General features: G+C 45.8%; 1 protein-coding gene across 1 annotated transcript; it reads left to right on the top strand.

Moving 5' to 3' along the window:
- Positions 1-8,710: 8,710 nt before the first annotated feature.
- LOC143956820 (olfactory receptor 52N2-like) lies at positions 8,711-13,324 on the top strand. Its single transcript, XM_077466995.1, has 2 exons — positions 8,711-8,858; positions 11,634-13,324. The coding sequence occupies exon 2, from the start codon at positions 11,718-11,720 to the stop codon at positions 12,666-12,668; it is 951 nt and encodes a 316-aa protein (XP_077323121.1). The 5' UTR covers positions 8,711-8,858; positions 11,634-11,717; the 3' UTR covers positions 12,669-13,324.
- The last annotated feature ends 10,597 nt before the right edge of the window (positions 13,325-23,921 follow it).

Here is a 23,921-nt window from a genome sequence, read left to right as displayed (position 1 = left end):
CATGTGTAGAGAATTCCGATCGGACAAAGTGCCACGCATGCTCAGATCAAATTCCTACATTAAAGCTATTGGCTACTAGCCTGACTGTGTGTATACAACAGTTTCGGACAAAATCCGTCAGACAAAATCCGATGGATTTGGTTGTCGGAATCTCCGACCGTGTGTACAAGGGCTTAGTCTGTAGGGTTCAGTATTGAGTTGGCCCACCCTTTGTAGGTATAACAGCTTCACCTCTTCTGGGAAGGCCGTCCACAAGGTTTAGGAGGGTGTCTATGGGAAAGCTTGACCATTCTTCCAGAAGAGCATTTGTGAGGTCAGGCACTGATGTTGGACAAAAAGGCCTGGCTTGCGGTCTCTGCTCTAATTTATCCCAAAGCTGTTCTATCGGGTTGAGGTCAGGACTCTGTGCAAGCCAGTCAAGTTCCTCCACCCCAAACTCGCTCATCCATGTCTTTATGGACCTTGCTTTGTGCACTGGTCCAAATCATTTGGTGGAGGGGAGGATTATGGTGTGGGGGGGGGGGGATTATGGTGTGGGGGGGGTTGTTTTTCAGGGGTTGGGCTTGGCTCCTTAGTTCCAGTGAAGGGAACACTTAAGGAGTCAGCATACCAAGACATTTTGGACAATTTCATGCTCCCAACTTTGGGGGAACAGTTTGTTGGTTGACCCCTTCCTGTTCCAACATGAATGCCCACCAGTGCACAAAGCAAGCGGCTGGAACTGGTTAGTTGGCACCTCTCAGCCAGAATGGAATAAAAGGTTATATAACATGAAACCTTCCAAGATATCAATGCTCCTTACTTACTGGGTTATACGCCATCTTTAGGTGAATGGACACTGGTAGACCAAAGGCCTTGGACAGGAAGTCTGCCCCTATATAACCCCTCCCATACAAGAAGTCCATCTGTTTTTTACCAGTGTCTGCAAGGTGGATGGGCATGTTTGTTGAGCTCTCTCGAGCTAGAGGTCTTGAGTCCCAAAGCTGGCTCTTAAATGTATCAAGGGATTGACCGATCGGATCCATTTGAGAAAAGCTTATATGCTTAGATATATGGTACCCAAGCCTCGCAAAGAAGGATCCTGCAAGGTTTTGCCTGTAAAGCAACCTTCTGGCGCTGGACGCTGCATAGTGTAATCCTGGACACTACAAAGCTAAGGCATTCCTATAGGGTGCTGTATACAGGTCCAAGGGAGTGGACAATAAAACATGAAAAGGGTACCCAGTCCTTGAATGTCCTCAAGTGACGGAACCCGCCGTAATGGGTGAAGATTTGGCTCTTAGTTTCCAAGGTATCCTGTGGCTGGACACCGATGTGGTGGTGACCCTAGGGGGAGCTTGGACTAGCTGCTGGTGTTTGGGTAGGAATACCTTTTCTTGCTGTCTTGGCTGCCTTTCTTATGGATGGTTTCCGTGACATTGGCTGCCTTTCTTATGGATGGATCCAGCCATTGCGCATGATGGTTCACAGAGTTCACAGCTGTGCTGGTCGGCCATGGCACGTGTGGCTTTGCAGTGACAGAACGTTGTGCGCGTGCGGAGCCATGCGCTTTAGCACTATGTATGGCGCACCTGAATTCTCCATGGCGCATGTAAGACCTCTTATGCGTACACAGCTGCTCATGTCCGTCGTGACCACGTGCACATGCACACATGGGCAGAGCATCCCAGTGCACAGCCATCTTATTTAAGCAGAAGGTGGCTGACATGCAGCGCTTCCAGGGGACAGCTGTGGGTCACAGAGCAGGCCCTGAACCAGTTCACGTAAGCAGTTTATTCCTCCTTACCTGGGTCACGTGAGTCACCAGGTGTTGGTTGGCAGGCTAAGGTGTTTAGCAGGATTGTTGCATAGGGGCTTGGTGAGCCCCATTAAAGGGCCCCCCTTCTGGGGTGGTGTAAATACTAACCCCAGGTACTCCTTTTTTGTGGCTGCAATGTCTTCAAAAAAGAGGAATGGGGCTAACAGTACAGGGAAAGGCACACCTACGTCATCAGTAGTTCCTGAGGAGCCTAGTCGTAACCCTAGTGTTGAGAGACCAGAGGCTTCCGGGCAATCTGAGCCGCTGCGCCTGTCTGGTATTGTGCCTACGGTCAATGCTGCTGCTTCAGCCTTTATCACTAGGGATGATCTGTCCTCAGCTCTAGCCGGGTAAGAGTACAGGATTGCCTGCATGATTGCCTCCATCTTTCAGGGTGGCAGGAAATGATACAGATCCCCGTCCCCTGATCCTCCTAACTTGGAGAAGGAATGGATTGATGAAGGGCAAGAGCTTAATACTAAGGATTCTGTGGAGGGCCCGGCAAATGAGTCTGCTTCTGAGGAATCTGGCCCAGAAGATGCCCAGTTGGTATCAGCCTCTCAGTCAGAGAGTCCAGACTCTTACCGAGATGGTTTGTTCTGCCTTTAAGTTACCGCCTGCAGAGGTTTCTGAGCCTCCCTGGTCCTCTTTGGGGTCCTTGAGGCCTCCTCAGGCTGCACAGGTTTCCCCCTTGCACCCCCTGTTGGAGCAGGTGGTGTACGCTGATTGGGAACATCCTGACAGGATTTTCGTTCCTCCTAAAAGGTTTCCCTTTTATATCCCATGGAGGAAATGTTTGTTAAGAAATGGAGCATGCCAGCCGTAGATGCGGCAGTCTCTTCCTTAAAGCGGAGGTCCACCCTAAAGTGGAGCTTCCGCTCATTGGAACCCTCCCCCCCTCCGGCGCCACAATTGGCACCTTTCAGGGGGGAGGGGGGTGCAGGTACCTGTACAGTACAGGTATCTGCACCCACTTCCGGCGTAGATTCTGCAGAAGGTACGCCCCTTTCCGCAGAATCTACGCCCCTTTCCGAAAGTCCCCCGCTGCCTGCTGGGAAACACACGGATCCCAGAGACAGCGGGGACCATCCTTATTGCGCAGCGCGACTCGCGCATGCGCAGTAGGGAACCGGGAAATGAAGCCGAAAGGCTCTACTTCCTGATTCCCATTCCCAAGATGGCGGCGGCAGCACCCGAGAGACGAACGAGAGATCGGCTTCGGGTGCTGACATCGCGGGCACTCTGGGCGGGTAAGTGTCCTTATTTTAAAAGTCAGCAGCTGCAGTATTTGTAGCTGCTGGCTTTAAAAAAAAAAAAAACGGCGGAACTCCCGGTGGACTCCCGCTTTAAACAGGAACTTAACATGTCTGGTAGATTACGCACAGGGCCTTAATGACCCTGTTGACAAGAAACTGGAGTCACTATTAAGGGCTTACTTTTTTGGCTTGTTCAGCTATTCAGCCAGCTGTTGCAGCAATAGGAATCTGCCAGTCCCTATAGGATTAGGTCAGGCGGCCTTATAGGCCTAACCAAGAGGGGGATCTTGCTAAAAATAGGCCCGATATACCTCGAGCATTGTGTTTTGCTGTAGATGCCTTGAAGGAGCTCTCAACTGGCTCTCCTCTCTGTATACATGTGCAGACTTGTGTGGCTTAAGAACTGGTCAGCCGAGCTTCCTTGAAAGAAGTTGTTGGCAGGGTTCCCCTTCCATGGGGAAGGCTTGTTTGGTGATGATTTGGACAAAAATATCCCAAAAATTTCCAGAGGGAAGAGCTCTCTGCTTCCAGTGAAGAGAAAGACCAGGTGTCCCTCGTTTAAAACCTCAGGGACCGCTTCCTCAGGAGTCTCAGCCCCAAGGAAGTTCCGCCACCAACAGGGTGCTAGAGCTAGCAGGGCCAGAAATAACTCTGGGTCCAAAACTCTTCTAAATCCGGCACCAAGTCCTCCTTTTGAGGGGATGTCCCCACTCTATCGGGTGGGGGGAAGGCTGCGTCACTTTGTGGACATTTGGAGAGCAGCGGTTCAGAACGAGTTGGTCACCTCGACAGTATCCTGCGTTTACAATCTAGAATTGCGGGGGTTTCCTCCTCAGTGGTTTCTAAGATCCAGTGTTCCTTTGGATCCTCCAAAAAGAGACTTATTGTTTCAGACACTAGATCATTTAGTGCATCATGGAGTGATTATACAGGTCCCTGTATCCAAAAAGGGCGCTGGGTTTTATTCAAACCTGTTTACGGTTCTAAAACCAAATGGGGACAGAAGACCCATTTTGGATCTAAGATCCCTGAACCCGTATCTATCAATCCAGTCCTTTTGGATGGATTAAGTCTGCTTGGTAGTAGCCTCACTCCAGATGAGAGACTTTCTAGCCTCCATCGATATCAGAGATGGGTATTTACATGTACCCATCATTCAACATCATCAGAGGTTCCTGCGGTTAGCAGTAGAGGAATGTCATTTCCAGTTTGGGGCGCTGTCCTTCAGACTTACCACAGCACCCTGGGTGTTTGCAAAGGTGCTAGCACCAATACTGGGTTTTTTAAGGGCCCAGGGAACCTTGGCGCTCGGGTACTTGGACAACCTCCTGCTCAGAGATCACTCACTGCAGGCCCTAGAACAAAGCCTAACCTGCAGGGGAGTAACTATAGGGGGTGCAGCAGTCGCGACCGCAACCGGGCCCTGTGATGCAGGGGGCCCATGCAACCCCCTCTACATATGGCCGGCAGCAGCATAGGCAGCTAGGGGTACCAGTGCACCATGCACACGGGTGGCTGGAGGTGGAGGATGACTAGCAGAGCTCCATGCTCCACTATCGCACTGGCTGCTCTTCAGTTATGCATTCCCCGCATGACCTGTGTCCTCGGCCGGCTCCTCAGAGTACCCCTCTCCTGCTCCATGCATTGCCGCTCAGTCCGATGTCTGTTTTCCCCAGCCAGAGTCCCGCTCCCCCCGAATCTGGCCTGCACTGCATACTTCTTCCGGGTAAACAAACTTTAAGCACACAGATGCAGTTCAGCCCTAGGAGAGCCCCCTGGAGGACACTGCAGGCTTGTCTGCCAGCCCCCCCTCCCCCGTCATACAGAGATGATGAAAGGTCTTTCTGGGAGATATGCTGATCACCCGTCCAGCACACTGGATGGAGCCCAGGCCAACATGGATGAGTGAGCGGCCTGCAGCTTGGTCATAGTGAGTGAGACGACCCCATCCCCCACACACCATTACATACCCCCTCCATCTCCCCCTGGGGGCAGGGACCCCTTCTCACGTGGGGATAGGGACCCCCACCTCCCCTGGGGACGGGGACCCCTTCTCACCTGGGGGTGGTAACTTTATCTGCCCTGGAGAAAAGGACCTCATCTCTTCTGGGGACGGGGACCCCATCCTGCCTAGGGACAGTCCCCCAATGGGGCACCTAAAAATAAACAATAAAATAATAAAAAAAAACTACTGATTCCAGTGCTGGAACTACAGGGCTCACAAAGGTCATACCTGTGACCACGCCCTGGAGTTCCACCGCTGGACTCAGAGGGAAGGGCCCTGGCTGGGGTTCAGGGGGGCCCTTCATGGTTTCTTGCATCGGGACCGTGAAGGTTTTAGTTACGCCACTGCTAACCTGCATAGTGCGGTATTTAGAGAACCTGGACTGGGTCATAAATACTGAAAGTCAGCCTCGAGGCCAGCTCAGTGTCTGTAAAGATCTGTACCCTAAGGATCAAGTGCATCAGGTAAGGGGCACCAGGCAGGGACGGTGCTACCACTAGGCGAACTAGGCAGACGCCTAGTCACCAGGTGGCAATACTCCATAAGGAACACTTCTGGGTTCTTCCTGGCTGCACCTTCTTTTTGCCCAGGAATTTCATTTACCACAGGAGCTTCCCTGCTGTTCATCTCACTCTATGCTCAGGTACATTAGATCCTAAGAAAACCTGATCCTGCATTCACTGTTTGGCCAGTTCTTCAATTTGTTAATTATGGAATAAATTGTTGCATTGCTTATGATCCAACGGTTGGGCTTATTCATGACTTTATTCTGGCACAGCTCTTTCCCCCACCTTATATAGACTATATTTGCCATGATGGTCACTAGTTGTTTGGGAGAAAGGTCGTTCAGCAAATTGGCACTGATAAAGAATTATCTGAGAACCACGATGACCCATGAAGGACTAAGTGCTCTGGGCCGACTGGCTGCTGAGAGCCGTGTCCTCCAGATGAGTGTAGGAAGGAAGAGGTTTTTGTAAGTATTGTAGTGTGATGGAGATCTGTGACCTACGACTCGCCGGTTCCAATTATCTGTGTAATGTGGCTTCTCACAGCCAATAAGATTGAGAGGAAAAAAAACAGACAAGTGTCTTCTTCAGAACCTAACTTACTGTATTTATTATTTTTTTTATAATAAATGTGGTTCATCTTTAATTTCAGTAAACATTTTTTTATTTGTCTTTCATTTCTCTGTTGAGGGGCCCCAGAAATTGAAATGCCCCAGGTCACCCCCCCAGGTATAAATCCAGCACTGCCAAGATTATGCTGACAGAATTCACCACACTGAATCTTAAAGCGGGAGTAAACCCAGTTTAAAAAAACACTTACATTCCCGGCATGCTGGAAATGCTAACTTTCACACCATCCCAACGAAACTTTCAAATCATCCAATGGCTGGTGTCATAACTGATCACATGTGCAGCATTATGGCAGTTGAAGAATCATTAGAGGCCAAGATGGCGGCTTCCTTGACTGAAAACGATAGGAGGGTTTACTGACGCTATCAGTGAAAATCGTACCGTTCTGTAATCCCACATACAGTTTGAAGGCATCTCCCAAGCATGCCATTTAAAGGATTGGTGTCCTTCCCATGTCATCCTCCAACTCACATTTGTGGACCCCAACGCACCCTCCTCATGTCGAGGACATGTGACCTAGTATAGTTCAGGAGGGAGGGGGCACTCGATCATACCCCCCATCCTGACCTTCCAGGTTGCATGCTCGGATAAGGATTTGATATGGATTTGAGGGGGGACCCCGATGGCATTTAAAAAAAAAAATATTGAACCGGCTTTCCCCTAAACACTTCAATACTCTGTGATATATACGCTACACTCCCTGCATTGACTGAATATAGAGTATACACTGAATATATAGTCTAAATTAAATGTAGAGTGTGTGTATATATATATATATATATATATATATATATATATATATATATATATATATATATATATATATATATATACATACATACAGGGTGTACTAGACTGTTTACTATGAAATACACCGCCGGCACTAAATAACCTGCCTGCCTGAGTGTGTGTGTGTATATATATATATATATATATATATATATATATATATATATATATATATAAAGAAATAAATATATATATATATATATATATATATATATATATATATATATATAAATATACATATATATATATATATATATATATATATATATACATACATACATACATACATACATATATATATATATATATATATATATATATATATATATATATATATATATATATATATGTGTATATTTATATATATATATATATATATATATCAATATATAAAATATATATATATATATATTATTTATATGTATATATATATATATATATATATATATTTATTTCTTTATATATATATATATATATATATCTATATATATATATATATATATATATATATATATATATACACACACACTCAGGCAGGCAGGTTATTTAGTGCCAGCGGTGTATTTCATAGTAAACAGTCTAGTACACCCTAGTAAATATAAATATATATATATATATATATATATATATATATATATATATATATATATATATATATATATATATATATATATATATTTACTAGACTGTATATATATGAAATACACTGCTGGCACTAAATAACCTGCCTGCCGAATTTAGCTCAATCTCTCTCTCTCTCTCTGTCCACGCCAACACTACACACAGCCACCGTTGGAAGCAGCCTTATATAGTGCGGGGCATGGACTCAGTCCCCCTGAACCATGATTGGCCAAAGGCACCCTGTCTTTGGCCAATCATGTCTCTCTCAGCAGAGCGCACTGTGTTTGGCCAACGCATGTAGGTCAGGTGCATGTTTGACCAATCATTAGACGTCAATGCTCTGCGATCTCGCAGTGCGTTATGAGGCGTTTCGCGACACTCAAATGCCCCATATGTTCAGCTAGTTTGTGAGAAAACGAACACCCGATGTTCGAGTCTGACTTACATTCGTCTCAAACTGCGGGCTCATTCCTATTCAGCTGGTTTATTGGTGTCATACCAGTGACCCCCCCATTGTCTACATAGATTTCATGGTTTGGGATCTTGAGGTTCCTCAGTGGAAGTGTCCTGGAATTAATCCTCTCTACCAAAATATTGGAGGTCCTTTGTCCGGTCTGATGAAATAATTGTATGAGTTGTGATCATAAGGAGAGAAAATATAGAATTCTGTGTGGAAGGAACACATAGGAAGGAAAGGAAACCTCCCGGTGAAGGGCGGATCTCCCCAGCCTGTCTATGTGACTCTTATGGGATCCACATCCTAATTATAATGAGATGATCTGATCACCATGCGGGTCCCCAGAAGATCCCACAAGTCTTTATAATCACAGACAGCGTCTAGTAAGGCCGAGTCTTCCTGACCGGACTACATTCTGATCATCTCCTATGTACCAGTATTAGAAATGATACTTCTGTGGCCACTTTACATGGAAAACAATGTTTCTTTTTTTGTAGCAAAAATATAAACTTTATTTGGTAACTTTTTTCACAACCTGAATATATTTTTATAAAAGGCAGAAAATTGTTTAGCAAAGATACTTCTATGGCCACTTTACATGGAAAACAATGTTTCTTTTTTTTTTTTTTTTTTTTTTTTTAGCAAAAATTGAAACTTTATTTGGTTGCTTTATTTTTTCCAACCTGAATATATTTTTGTAAAAGGCAGAGAATTGTTTAGCAATGATACTTTTACAGCCGCTTTACATGATTTTCACATTGTGTCTTTTTTTCATCATAGATGGGAACGTGATTTAGTAACTTTGTTTTATATATTCATTTTTTTTTACCTTTCAATATGTTAATTAATTTTGATGTACAGAAAAAAAAATACAAACAGGCTTTTTTTTTTATTTTATTTTATTTTATTTTTTTTTTAATATCTTAAATACTGTAAAAGTCTTATTATAGGCAGAGAAATGAACACATAATACAAAAATGCAGTTTTCGTTTCTCTAATGTGTGACACATTTTCTATGACTAAAACATTCCAAATATCTTCACTTATTTTTTCTTATTTATTCTTAAAAACGGGAGAAAAAAATTGGTAAGTTTTGATAAACATCTAGTTGCTGTATGGCTGAAAAACAAGAACAAAAAAAAAAAACTAATAATAATTCAAGATTTCTCAGCATTTGGCAGGACTGGGCTTTGAGTTTTGAATTTAATTCACAGATGAGTAAAAAAAAAAATGTGTTATGTGATGGACCAACACAAAGTGTCACATAATTGTGAAGTGGAAGGAAAATGATAAATGATACAAATAAATCTATGAAAAGTGTGTGTGTGTGTGTGTGGGGGGGGCATTTGTATGGCGCCCCCTTTACTCTGATAACTCTACTAAAATCTAGAGGAACCAATTGCCTTCAGAAGTCACCTAATTAGTAAATAGAGTCCACCTGTGTGTCATGTAATCTCAATATAAATGCAGCTGTTCTGTGAAGCCCTCATAGGTTTGTTGGAGAACCTTAGTGAACAAACAGCATCATGAAGGCCAAGGAACACACCAGACAGGTCAGGGATGAAGTTGTGGAGAAGTATAAAGCAGGGTTGGGTTATAATAAAATCTCCCAAGCTTTGACCATCTCACGGAGCTCTGTTCAATCCATCATCAGAAAATGGAAAGAGTATGGGCACAACCGCAAACCTACCAAGACATGGCCGTCCACCTAAACTGACCGGGCCGAGCAAGGAGAGCATTCATCAGGGAAGAGCCAAGAGGTCCATGGTAACTCTGGAAGAGCTGCAGAGATCCACAGCTCAGGGGGGAGAATCTGTCCACAGGACAACTATTAGTCGTCTCTCCACAAATCTGCCCTTTATGGAAGAGTGACAAGAAGAAAGACATTGGAGAAAGAAAGTCATAAGAAGTCCTGTTTGTAGTTTGTGAGAAGCCATGTGGGGGAGGGGGCAGCAAACATGTGGAAGAAGGTGATCTGGTCAGAGGAGACCAAAATTCTACTTTATGGCCTAAAAGCAAAACGCTATGTGTGGGGGAAACTAACACTGCCCATCCCCCTGAACACACCATCCCCACCGTGAGACATGGTGGTGGCAGCATCATGTGGTGGGGATGGTTTTCTTCAGCAGGGACAGGGAAGTTGATCAGAGTTGATGGGAAGATGGATGGAGACAAATACAGGACAATCTTAGAAGAAAACCTGTTAGAGTCGGCAAAAGACTTGAGACCGGGGCGGAGGGTCACCTTCCAGCAGGACAACGACCCGAAACATCCAGCCAGAGCTACAATGGAATGGTTTACATCAAAGCATATTCATGTGTTAGAATGGCCCAGTCACAGTCCAGACCTAAATCCCATTGAGAATCTGTGGCCAGACTTGAAAATTGCTGATCACAGACGCTCTCCATCCAATCTGACAGAGCTTGAGATATTTTACAGAGAAGAAGAATGGGCAGAAATGTCCTCTCTAGATGGGCAAAGCTGGTAGAGACACCCCCAAAAAGACTTGTAGAGAAAGGGGGTTCTACAAAGTATTGACTCCGGGGGGCGCCATACAAATGCCCCTCCCCCACACTTTTCACAGATTTATTTGTATCATTTATCATTTTCCTTCCACTTCACAATTATGTGACACTTTGTGTTGGTCCATCACATAAAATCCCAAAAAAATGTATTTACGCATTTGGTTGTAACATGACAACATGTGGGACATTTCAAGGGGTATGAATACTTTTTCAAAGCACTGTATATCTGAAAATTCATCTAATTTCTTAAGGCTCTAAAACACCAGGGCAGTACAAATACCCCCCAAATCACTCCTTTTTGGAAAGTAGACAGTCTGAGGTATTTAGTAAGAGGCACGGTGAGTATTTTGAAGTTGTAAATGTTTGTCCCGATTTGTTGGAAAATGAAGAAATTAAATAAAATGTGTTTATTTTTCACAAAGTTGTTGATTCTCACACATGGCATAGACATACTTACAATTACACCCCAATACATTGGGGATATTACATGTGTGAGACTTTTTCACAGCCTAGACGCATTGAGAGGCCCAAAATCCAAGGAGTATCTTTGGGCTTTTACATAAATTATGCATTTTATCTCCTGACTACCAATCACATTTCCCGAGTCCCTAACAGGAGCAGCCTCTAATTGGCTTGAAAAACTTGGGACAATAGAGAATTAATATTCGTTATTGTCTTCCAGCTTCTCCTACCGGCCAATCAGGACAGGAGACAGGTCAGGTTGGCTGGGAGAAGAAGCAGAGGAAGCCATGGAGGGGCTGGGACCATCACCGGTTGTCCATGTCCTCCTCATGGCTCTCGTGTCTCCTGGCTGTGGGGATGATACTTTTTCAAGGCACTGTATGAATTAGATTTTTTTTTTATTGTTATATAATAATGTATACAGTATATTATTTATTTATTATTATTTTATTATTTTTTCTTTCAACAAAATGGATTATTTAGGAAAAAAAAACTGATGGAAGAACTGAGATGATTATTTTTAGACCCAGAATATTACTAATACATGTGAACCTCTTTTTTCATGATTGATTTACCTTCTGCAGAATAGTAATTTTTTCTCGGTGAAGAGAAATCCATAAAGTGATAACATTAGAAGAGGACATCTTGGACCAGCACACAATAGAGTCATGTCGTCTGGTGGTGATAATCTGAGCTCCTCTTATTTCATCCTGATTGGAGTTCCTGGTCTGCAAGATGTCCATGTCTGGATTTCATTACCAATCTTCTTCATGTACCTGATATGCTTGTTGGCCAATACTAGTGTGCTTCTTACCATTAAAAAGGAGGAGAGCCTCCACCAGCCCATGTACCTCTTAATTTCCATGTTGTTGTTATCAGACCTTGTCCAATCCAGTGCTGCCCTTCCCAAAATGCTCCTGATCTTCTGGTTCAACCTCCGAGAGATCTCCTTTGAGGGCTGCCTGGTTCAGATGTTCTTCATCCATTCCTGCGCCGTCATGGCCTCCACCGTCGTCTTGGCTATGGCCTTTGATCGTTATGTTGCCATATGCCAACCACTGAGATATTCCACCATCTTGACCAACCCATTAATTGCAAAAATTGGAGTCTTGGCGGTCATGAGAGGAACCCTTTTGGTATTTCCACTTCCTTTGCTGATCAAGAGGTTGCCATTTTGCCGGAGTCATGTGATTAATCATACTTATTGTGAACACATGACCGTGGCTAAGCTGTCCTGTGCAAAAATCAGAATTAACGTTGTGTATGGGTTAGCAGTCACTCTGCTTGTAGTTGGAGTAGATATCATGGGCATTACAGTGTCGTATATAATGATTGTCACCGCTGTCTTCAACCTCCCATCCCGAGAGGCCAGACACAAAGTCGGGAATACGTGCGTCAGCCATGTTTGTGTCATTCTTCTGTCTTACGTCCCGGCACTTTTCTCCTCTGTCACTCAAAGGTTTGGGGGGCACACAGCTTCTTCCACCCAAATTATCCTGTCTATCCTATACCTGATAATTCCTCTGATGCTCAACCCAACAATATATGGAATAAAAACCAAAGAGATCCAGAAGAACGTTCTAAAATTATACTGTCCACAGAAGTCCAGATTTCAGTAATTTTGGACATATTGTGCTGGACTTACTGAACCCACACTGCAAAGAACGTGCAGATAAATATTATTATTATTATTATTATTATACAGAATTTATATAGCGCCTACAGTTTACACAGCACTTTACAATATAAAAGGGAGATGATACAGATACAATACGATACAAGAGGATTAAGAGGGTCTGCTCAGAAGAGCTTACAAGCTAGAATGGTGGGGCAGGTGGTACAAAAGGTTATAACTGTGGCAATGAGCTGATGGAAGTGGTAAAAGATTAGTTGGAGCCATGATAGGCTTCTCTGAAGAGATGAGTTTTCAGGGATTGTCTGAAGGCAGCTAGAGTAGGAGATAGCCAGTCAGGTTGAGGTAGCAAGTTCCAGAGGATGGGTGAGGCTCTGGAGAAGTCCTGGAGACGAGCATGGGATGAGAAGACAAGGGAGCTTGAGAGTAGAAGGTCTTGAGAGGAGCAGGGAGGACGGTTTGGGTGATATTTGGAGACTGGTGATGAAGCTTGGGGCAGAGTTGTGAATGGCTTTGTGTGTTGTGGTAAGTATTCTTAATTTAGTTTGTTGGGCGATCGGGAGCCAGTGTAGGGATTTGTGGAGGGGGGGTGACAGACACTGAATGGAGGCCAGTGGAGGAATTGACAGGGAGGGGTGGCGGACACTGGCGGACACTGAACGGAGGCCAGTGTAGGGATTGGTGGAGGACACTGAATGGAGGCCAGTGTAGGGATTGGTGGAGGACACTGAATGGAGGCCAGTGTAAGGATTGGTGGAGGACACTGAATGGAGGCCAGTGTAGGGATTGGTGGAGGACACTGAATGGAGGCCAGTGTAGGGATTGGTGGAGGACACTGAATGGAGGCCAGTGTAGGGATTGGTGGAGGACACTGAATGGAGGCCAGTGTAGGGATTGGTGGAGGACACTGAATGGAGGCCAGTGTAGGGATTGACGGAGAGGGGTGGCAGACAATGAGCAGTTGGTAAGGTAGATGAGTCTGGCAGCAACATTCATGATGGACTGAAGAGGGGCTAGCCTATGGAGAGGCAGGCCTATGAGAAGGGAGTTACAATAGCCAAGGCGAGAGATAACAAGGGAGTGAATGAGGAGCTTGGTGGTTTCATTGGTGATAAAGAGATTTTAGAGATGTTACGGAGCTGAAGTCTACAAGCTTTTGACAACGATTGGATTTGGGGCTGTGAGGACAGGTCAGAGTCTAGGATTAAATCTTGTACCCTGGCAGGAGGGGAGTTATTGATGGTTGGATTATTGATTTTGATGGAAAATCCATGGAGGGGGGTAGGGGGTGTGTGGGGGGGGGGGGGGGGGGGTATTACCAGCTCGGCTTTAGAAAGATTAAGTTTGAGGAAGTGGTGTAATATCCATGCTGATATGCCCGTTAGCAGGTTAGTAATGCGAGAGAAGACTGAAGGAGTGAAATGAGGAGTAGACAGATAGGTTTGGGTGTCATCCGCGTAGAGATGGTATTGGAAGGCGTGGGCAGTTATCAAATGACAAAAGGAGGAGGTGTAGATAGAGAAAACAAGGGGTCCAAGAACAGAGCCTTGGGAAAACCCCACAGAAAGGGGTAATTGAGAGAAGGAGACTGAGTTGTAGGTACCACTGAAGGAGCGCTGTTATAGGTAGGAGGGGAATCAGGATAGAGCAGACTGTTGGAGGCCAAGGGTATCGAGTTTATTAAGAAGGATCAGGTGGTCAGCAATATCAAAGGCCACAGCGAGGTCAGGTAGTAGGAGTATGGAGTACTGGCTGTTGGGTTTAGCAGTTAGTAAATCATTAGTGAGTTTTAGTAAGTCCGTTTCTGTGGAGTGCTGCGAGCAAAAGCCAGACTGTATAGGGCCAAGAAGGTTAGGTAGAAGCTAAGAAAGTTATAGACTAAGCGTTCTATAAGTTTAGAGGTTAATGGGAGCAATGAGATGGGTCTTAAGTTGTTCAGATTGGTGGCGTCCAGTGAGGGCTTTTTAAGTAAGGGAGTGATCTGCGCATGTTTTAGAGGGGAGGGGAAGGTGCCACTAGAGAGGGAGAGATTGAAGATGTGAGTGAGGGAGCATAGGATAGAATAAGAGGGTGACAGTAGTGATTGTGAGGGAACAGGATCCAGAGGACAGTTGCTTAGGTGGGCATCTGAGAAGAGTTTGGTAACCTCTACAGTAGTAGTTCGAAAGGGGAGAGTGTTGAATGTGCTGTTAGGCCAGGTATGTTGGGTGGGGAAGATCAGCGAAACTGATGAGGTTGTGATCAGAGAGAGGAGGGGGGGGGGGTGTTGGTGAGGTTGCCAGGGTTGCAGAGATGGGAGACTGCAAGGTCAAGGGTATTACCATTGGAGTGAGTGGTGTCCATTGGGTTAGTTCAAAAGATGAGGTTGAGTTGAGAAGTTGAGCTGTAGCTGGGCTGTTAACATTGACCGGGATGTTGAAGTCACCAAGAATGATAGTGGGTATTTCAGAAGAGAGAAAGTATGGAGGCCAGGCAGCAAAGTCATCAAAAAAGCGTGATACTGGTGCAGGAGGCCGATAAATTGCTGCAATCCTCAGAGAAATAAGCAGTGGCAGCCCGTACATTAGGGGCAACCGGGCGCCACCCCCTCTCTACACGCCACCCCCTTAATAGGCAATGAATAGATTCATGCATAGCATGAAGATATCCATGGCCACCGCAGCCACCCCCTATTCATGTGTCCGGTCCCTTTTAAGCCACCGGGTGCATAATAGGCTTCAAAATAGGGTGGCCTTGGGACGCAGAGAATGAACTCCAATTCCACCCAGGTATGTTGCAAAACCGAATGAATATTCGGTGTTGCAACACTGATTCTCCTCCCGGCCAATCTGGAAGTTTCCCGATTGGCCAAAATGTCAGGCGATCCTATTGGGCGCTTAGCGAGGAGCAGAGAGGAGACACACTAGAGCAGCTTTCCCCCAGCTCGCTACGCTTAACTAAGGGGGGTGACCGCGCTGAAAGATGGCCACATCAGCTCTGCACTCCATAAAGACCCGACCGCTGCTCTCACCGCCCGCATCCAGGGTAAGGACTGACCAGCAGGTTGGGTTTTCTTAGTGCCATGCAACGGGTGGGGGGGATGGGAAGTTGTGCTAGTGTTGTTTGCTGCCTCCCCCCCAAAGAAAAAAAAACACCAGCCACCACTGGAAATGGGAGAAAACAGATGAATATAGTGCATATCGAAAGAAGAGAGGGATAGAGAGGGAGGGATAGGAAGGACTTGGAAGGTGCTTTGTGGAGATAGAAGGAATCCAACTCCCCCTCCTTTCTGTCCGTTGGGTTGGGGGCGGAGTGAGTCCAGTGGAGGCCTCCATGGGTGAGGGCAGTAGGAGAAGCCAAGTCAAAATCTTGAAGCAAGGTTTCTGTTATGGTGAATATGTTAAAGCCATGAGAGATAAAAAGGTCATGCACAGATGTGAGCTTGTTACAGGCGGAGCGGGCATTCCAAAGGGTGCACGAGATTGGGGGGGGGGCTGGTTTTAGGAAGCAGGGGGATAGAAATTAAAGTGAGTGGATTGCGGCTGCTGCCAGAGGAAGAGGTGTGCCGGATATGTGATTTGCAGTTAGAAAATGGAAAACCAGGATTTGGAGAAATGTCCCCCGAGACTAGGAGATGGAGGAGGAGGGTGAGGAAGGTAGGATGGGAGTGGGATGTGTGCGAGCGCACGTGTCTAACCGCCACGGTGTTTCGGTCAGCATGTAGGTTCAGCAATTTCAGGAGGGGCTGGGTGCAGTAGTAGGGAGAGGGTAGGAGTGAGGGTGATATGTGTATGCTGTGGGGTAGAAAGGAGGGGTAGAGTAAGGATAATTTGAGAATAGAAGACACTGATATATCTTCATCCAGCTTTAGTTATCCTGCGGTGGTGAAACTGCGCAACACTCGTGACAGAGACACTCAGGAAAGAGACGCGGGGTCTGCGCCTTGCCCCTGACCAATATGGCAACCAATCACCGGTGTTTGGCTGAGCAGAATCAGAGCTATGATTTTTTTCCCTCCCATTCTTTTCAAATGGTCTGAATATTAAAAATGTGAGGGGTATAGAATAGACCAAAGTAACCCCTTCAATACCGAGCATCTTCACCCCCTTCCTGCTCCGGACCAATTCTCAGCTTTCAGCTCTCTCACACTTTAGGCCCGTACACACGATCGGACTTTTTTGACAAACAAACATGCAAATTAGCTGTTTTAAGGCAACATCCGATCGTGTGTGCGCTCCATCGGACAAACTTTTTTGGTTTTCATCTGACTTTTGTTGGTTGTGCGAATGGACAAACTTTTCGACAACACAAGTCCGATGGAGCAAAGTTCCGATTGTGTGTACAGACAACCATCGGACTCGCATGCTCAGAACCAATGCAAAAGATCAGACAACAATACAGAAGTTGACCAAAGGTGGCGGTAAAGAGCAGAAAAGCCATGTAATTTGGTGAAAGTTGGCTGAAAAAGTCAGATCGTGTGTATGCTTAACAAGTTCACCGGCCAACGCCCCTTTGAACAGAAATTCAAGGGAAAGTTTGTACAAAGTCCAATCGTGTGTATGAGGATTTTGAATGACAATTGTGCAGTCATGCAACACTGTACTCCTTAGAAATTTTTTGCATTTATATCACACAAATAGAGCTTTCTTTTGGTGGTATTAATTTTTATTATTATTATTATCATTATTTCTTTTTTACTAAATAAACGAAAAAAGACTGAACATTTTGAAAAAAAAAATATGTTTTCTTCTCTTCTTTTATATAATTTTGCTAATAAATAATTGTTCTTCATAAATTTAGCCCAGAACTTATTCTGATACATTTCTTAGGTCACAATAACCCAAATTAGTGTAAATTATTTAGTCTGTGTGAAATTTAGTCCACAAAACGATGGGATATTTATCTGACAATTGATTAATCCTGATGTAGTGACAGCCAATCTCATTTTTTGAGGCCTTTAAATACCAGGATAGTACAAATACCCCCAAAATTACCCCTTTTTTGGAAAGTAGACAGTCCAAGGTATTTAGTAAGAGGCATGGCAAGTTTTTGAAGTTGTAACTTTTTTGTCATAATTTTTTGGAAAATGAAGACATTTCAAAAAATAAAAATAAATTCAACCAGTATAAAAAAAAAAGAAAAAAAAATCTATGGCTAGGCAGTGGCATTAGCCACAGAGAACACATAAATTACTTTGTGGGTCCTCAAGGGGCACTAATTCAAGAGAGACAAGATACCCGGTGGCTATCGAAGGATGAGAACCCAGGAGCCTACACATTGTGCAAAGGTGAAAGTCCTTAGAAAGACCGAGGTACAGGGTCTGTTTTTCAGCCCAAGGAGTGATGGGTTTTGCTGCTGACAGATCCCAGGATGAGGCCCTATGACTTATCGAAATAGGCCGCTACCTAGGACTAAATGCTGATAAACTGGAGGAGTGCCTTGCAGCACTAGGATGCTGGAATCATGGAAATGGTCAAGTACAGACAATGGCAGACAAGGGTGCTGGAGGCAACAGAACCCAGAGACAAAAGTCTTACTGCATGGAGGTGCTGTTTAAGGATGTGCTCTGGTTTGTTCTAAACTTGGGTATATTGATGGGGGGTATGTACTGAGGGAGGGGGGTCTGCACTCAGTGGGGGGGGTCTATATTTATTGGGGGGTCTGTACTGAGGGAGGGGGATAAGTACTTGGGGGGGTCTTGGGGAACGCACTCATTGGGGTGAGTCCTCTCTCGCTACCAAGAGTCTGGCCAAAACTACATATGAAAGAGCAGAAAACCCCAGTGTCTCTGTCCCAAGCCCCACAGACACTGACACTGAGCAGCCTGGTGTCTCTACTCAGACTATGCCATCCATTGAAGACCTCCCTGTCTCTGCCCTCAGCCCCATAGACACTGACACTGAGCAGCCTGGTGTCTCTACTCAGACTATGCCATCTATTGAAGACCTTCTTGTCTATGTCCACAGCCCCATAGACACTGACACTGAGCAGCCTGGTGTCTCTACTCAGACTATGCCATCCATTGAAGACCTCCTTGTCTATGTCCACAGCCCCATAGACACTGACACTGAGCAGCCTGGTGTCTCTACTCAGACTATGCCATCTATTGAAGACCTCCTTGTCTATGTCCACAGCCCCATAGACACTAACACTGAGCAGCCTGGTGTCTCTACTCAGACTATGACATCCATTGAAGACCTCCTTGTCTCTGTCCCCAGCCCCATAGGCACTAATACACACGATCTGACTTTCTGACAGCAAAACCGTGGATTTTTGTTCGAAGGTTGTTGGCTCCAACTTGTCTTGCATACACAAGGTCACACAAATGTTCGCCAACAATTAAAAACGTGTGACCTGGTGACGCAGAAGACGTACAAAGAACCAAGAAAAAGGAAGTTCAATAGCTAGTGCGGCGCCTTTTGCTTGATTCCGAGAATGCGTGGACTTTTGTGCGTCGAACTTGTGTACACACGATTGGAAATTCCGACAACAAAGTTTTGTTGGCGGAAAAATTTGAGAACCTGCTAGCCAACATTTGTTGGTGGAAAGTCCGACAACAAATGTTCGATGGAGCGTACATGCGGTCGGACTTTCCGCCAACAAGCTCACATCCAACATTTGTTGTTGGAAAATCCAAACGTGTGCACGGGGCATGACATTGAGCAGCCTGGTATCTCTACTCAGCCTATGCCATCCATTGAAGACCTTCCTGTCTCTGTCCCCAGCCCTCAGACTATGCCATCCATTGAAGACCTTCTTGTCTATGTCTGCAGCCCCATAGACACTAACACTGAGCGGCCTGGTGTCTCTACTCAGACTATGCCATCCATTGAAGACCTCCTTGTCTATGTCGGCAGCCCCATAGACACTAACATTGAGCAGCCTGGTGTCTCTATCAGCTTATGACATCCATTGAAGACCTCCTTGTCTCTGTCCCCAACCCCATAGACACTGACACTGATGAGCTTGGCGTCTCCACTCAGCTTATGCCATCCATTGAAGACCTCCATGTCTCTGTCCCCAGCCCCATAGGCACTAATGCACCATACACACGATCGGACTTTCTGACAACAAAACCATGGATTTTTGTTCGAAGACTGTTGGCTCCAACTTGTCTTGCATACACAAGGTCACACAAATGTTCGCCAACAATTAAAAACGTGTGACCTGGTGACGCAGAAGACGTACAAAGAACCAAGAAAAAGGAAGTTCAATAGCTAGTGCGGCGCCTTTTGCTTGATTCCGAGAATGCATGGACTTTTGTGCGTCGAACTTGTGTACACACGATTGGAAATTCCGACAACAAAGTTTTGTTGGCGGAAAAATTTGAGAACCTGCTAGCCAACATTTGTTGGTGGAAAGTCCGACAACAAATGTTCGATGGAGCGTACATGCGGTCGGACTTTCCGCCAACAAGCTCACATCCAACATTTGTTGTTGGAAAATCCAAACGTGTGCACGGGGCATGACATTGAGCAGCCTGGTATCTCTACTCAGCCTATGCCATCCATTGAAGACCTTCCTGTCTCTGTCCCCAGCCCTCGGACTATGCCATCCATTGAAGACCTTCTTGTCTATGTCTGCAGCCCCATAGACACTAACACTGAGCGGCCTGGTGTCTCTACTCAGACTATGCCATCCATTGAAGACCTTCTTGTCTATGTCTGCAGCCCCATAGACACTAACACTGAGCGGCCTGGTGTCTCTACTCAGACTATGCCATCTATTGAAGACCTTCTTGTCTATGTCCACAGCCCCATAGACACTGACACTGAGCAGCCTGGTGTCTCTACTCAGACTATGCCATCCATTGAAGACCTCCTTGTCTATGTCCACAGCCCCATAGACACTGACACTGAGCAGCCTGGTGTCTCTACTCAGACTATGCCATCTATTGAAGACCTCCTTGTCTATGTCCACAGCCCCATAGACACTAACACTGAGCAGCCTGGTGTCTCTACTCAGACTATGACATCCATTGAACACCTCCTTGTCTCTGTCCCCAGCCCCATAGGCACTAATACACACGATCTGACTTTCTGACAGCAAAACCGTGGATTTTTGTTCGAAGGTTGTTGGCTCCAACTTGTCTTGCATACACAAGGTCACACAAATGTTCGCCAACAATTAAAAACGTGTGACCTGGTGACGCAGAAGACGTACAAAGAACCAAGAAAAAGGAAGTTCAATAGCTAGTGCGGCGCCTTTTGCTTGATTCCGAGAATGCGTGGACTTTTGTGCGTCGAACTTGTGTACACACGATTGGAAATTCCGACAACAAAGTTTTGTTGGCGGAAAAATTTGAGAACCTGCTAGCCAACATTTGTTGGTGGAAAGTCCGACAACAAATGTTCGATGGAGCGTACATGCGGTCGGACTTTCCGCCAACAAGCTCACATCCAACATTTGTTGTTGGAAAATCCAAACGTGTGCACGGGGCATGACATTGAGCAGCCTGGTATCTCTACTCAGCCTATGCCATCCATTGAAGACCTTCCTGTCTCTGTCCCCAGCCCTCAGACTATGCCATCCATTGAAGACCTTCTTGTCTATGTCTGCAGCCCCATAGACACTAACACTGAGCGGCCTGGTGTCTCTACTCAGACTATGCCATCCATTGAAGACCTTCTTGTCTATGTCTGCAGCCCCATAGACACTGACACCGAGCAGCCTGGTGTCTCTACTCAGACTATGCCATCCATTGAAGACCTCCTTGTCTATGTCGGCAGCCCCATAGACACTAACATTGAGCAGCCTGGTGTCTCTATCAGCTTATGACATCCATTGAAGACCTCCTTGTCTCTGTCCCCAACCCCATAGACACTGACACTGATGAGCTTGGCGTCTCCACTCAGCTTATGCCATCCATTGAAGACCTCCATGTCTCTGTCCCCAGCCCCATAGGCACTAATGCACCATACACACGATCGGACTTTCTGACAACAAAACCATGGATTTTTGTTCGAAGACTGTTGGCTCCAACTTGTCTTGCATACACAAGGTCACACAAATGTTCGCCAACAATTAAAAACGTGTGACCTGGTGACGCAGAAGACGTACAAAGAACCAAGAAAAAGGAAGTTCAATAGCTAGTGCGGCGCCTTTTGCTTGATTCCGAGAATGCGTGGACTTTTGTGCGTCGAACTTGTGTACACACGATTGGAAATTCCGACAACAAAGTTTTGTTGGCGGAAAAATTTGAGAACCTGCTAGCCAACATTTGTTGGTGGAAAGTCCGACAACAAATGTTCGATGGAGCGTACATGCGGTCGGACTTTCCGCCAACAAGCTCACATCCAACATTTGTTGTTGGAAAATCCAAACGTGTGCACGGGGCATGACATTGAGCAGCCTGGTATCTCTACTCAGCCTATGCCATCCATTGAAGACCTTCCTGTCTCTGTCCCCAGCCCTCGGACTATGCCATCCATTGAAGACCTTCTTGTCTATGTCTGCAGCCCCATAGACACTAACACTGAGCGGCCTGGTGTCTCTACTCAGACTATGCCATCCATTGAAGACCTTCTTGTCTATGTCTGCAGCCCCATAGACACTAACACTGAGCGGCCTGGTGTCTCTACTCAGACTATGCCATCCATTGAAGACCTTCTTGTCTATGTCTGCAGCCCCATAGACACTAACACTGAGCGGCCTAGTGTCTCTACTCAGACTATGCCATCCATTGAAGACCTTCTTGTCTATGTCTGCAGCCCCATAGACACTAACACTGAGCGGCCTGGTGTCTCTACTCAGACTATGCCATCCATTGAAGACCTTCTTGTCTATGTCCCCAGCCCCATAGACACTGACACCAAGCAGCCTGGTGTCTCTACTCAGACTATGCCATCCATTGAAGACCTCCTTGTCTATGTCGGCAGCCCCATAGACACTAACATTGAGCAGCCTGGTGTCTCTATCAGCTTATGACATCCATTGAAGACCTCCTTGTCTCTGTCCCCAACCCCATAGACACTGACACTGATGAGCTTGGCGTCTCCACTCAGCTTATGCCATCCATTGAAGACCTCCATGTCTCTGTCCCCAGCCCCATAGGCACTAATGCACCATACACACGATCGGACTTTCTGACAACAAAACCATGGATTTTTGTTCGAAGACTGTTGGCTCCAACTTGTCTTGCATACACAAGGTCACACAAATGTTCGCCAACAATTAAAAACGTGTGACCTGGTGACGCAGAGGACGTACAAAGAACCAAGAAAAAGGAAGTTCAATAGCTAGTGCGGCGCCTTTTGCTTGATTCCGAGAATGCGTGGACTTTTGTGCGTCGAACTTGTGTACACACGATTGGAAATTCCGACAACAAAGTTTTGTTGGCGGAAAAATTTGAGAACCTGCTAGCCAACATTTGTTGGTGGAAAGTCTGACAACAAATGTTCGATGGAGCGTACATGCGGTCGGACTTTCCGCCAACAAGCTCACATCCAACATTTGTTGTTGGAAAATCCAAACGTGTGCACGGGGCATGACATTGAGCAGCCTGGTATCTCTACTCAGCCTATGCCATCCATTGAAGACCTTCCTGTCTCTGTCCCCAGCCCTCAGACTATGCCATCCATTGAAGACCTTCTTGTCTATGTCTGCAGCCCCATAGACACTAACACTGAGCGGCCTGGTGTCTCTACTCAGACTATGCCATCCATTGAAGACCTTCTTGTCTATGTCTGCAGCCCCATAGACACTAACACTGAGCAGCCTGGTGTCTCTACTCAGACTATGCCATCCATTGAAGACCTTCTTGTCTATGTCTGCAGCCCCATAGACACTAACACTGAGCGGCCTAGTGTCTCTACTCAGACTATGCCATCCATTGAAGACCTTCTTGTCTATGTCTGCAGCCCCATAGACACTAACACTGAGCGGCCTGGTGTCTCTACTCAGACTATGCCATCCATTGAAGACCTTCTTGTCTATGTCCCCAGCCCCATAGACACTGACACCGAGCAGCCTGGTGTCTCTACTCAGACTATGCCATCCATTGAAGACCTCCTTGTCTATGTCGGCAGCCCCATAGACACTAACATTGAGCAGCCTGGTGTCTCTATCAGCTTATGACATCCATTGAAGACCTCCTTGTCTCTGTCCCCAACCCCATAGACACTGACACTGATGAGCTTGGCGTCTCCACTCAGCTTATGCCATCCATTGAAGACCTCCATGTCTCTGTCCCCAGCCCCATAGGCACTAATGCACCATACACACGATCGGACTTTCTGACAACAAAACCATGGATTTTTGT

Source organism: Lithobates pipiens, unplaced genomic scaffold (genome assembly GCF_037356315.1).
Source record: "Lithobates pipiens isolate NorthernLeopardFrog02 unplaced genomic scaffold, aLitPip1_a1.2 Scaffold_41, whole genome shotgun sequence".
Taxonomy (NCBI): Eukaryota; Metazoa; Chordata; class Amphibia; order Anura; family Ranidae; genus Lithobates; species Lithobates pipiens.
Note: the sequence above shows the minus strand (reverse complement) of the source record. Positions and strands in the feature narration are given on the sequence as shown.

Bases quoted from the DNA above. Each gene is read 5' to 3' on its own strand.
- LOC143956820 (XM_077466995.1), top strand. From the start codon at position 11,718: ATGTCGTCTGGTGGTGATAATCTGAGCTCCTCTTATTTCATCCTGATT.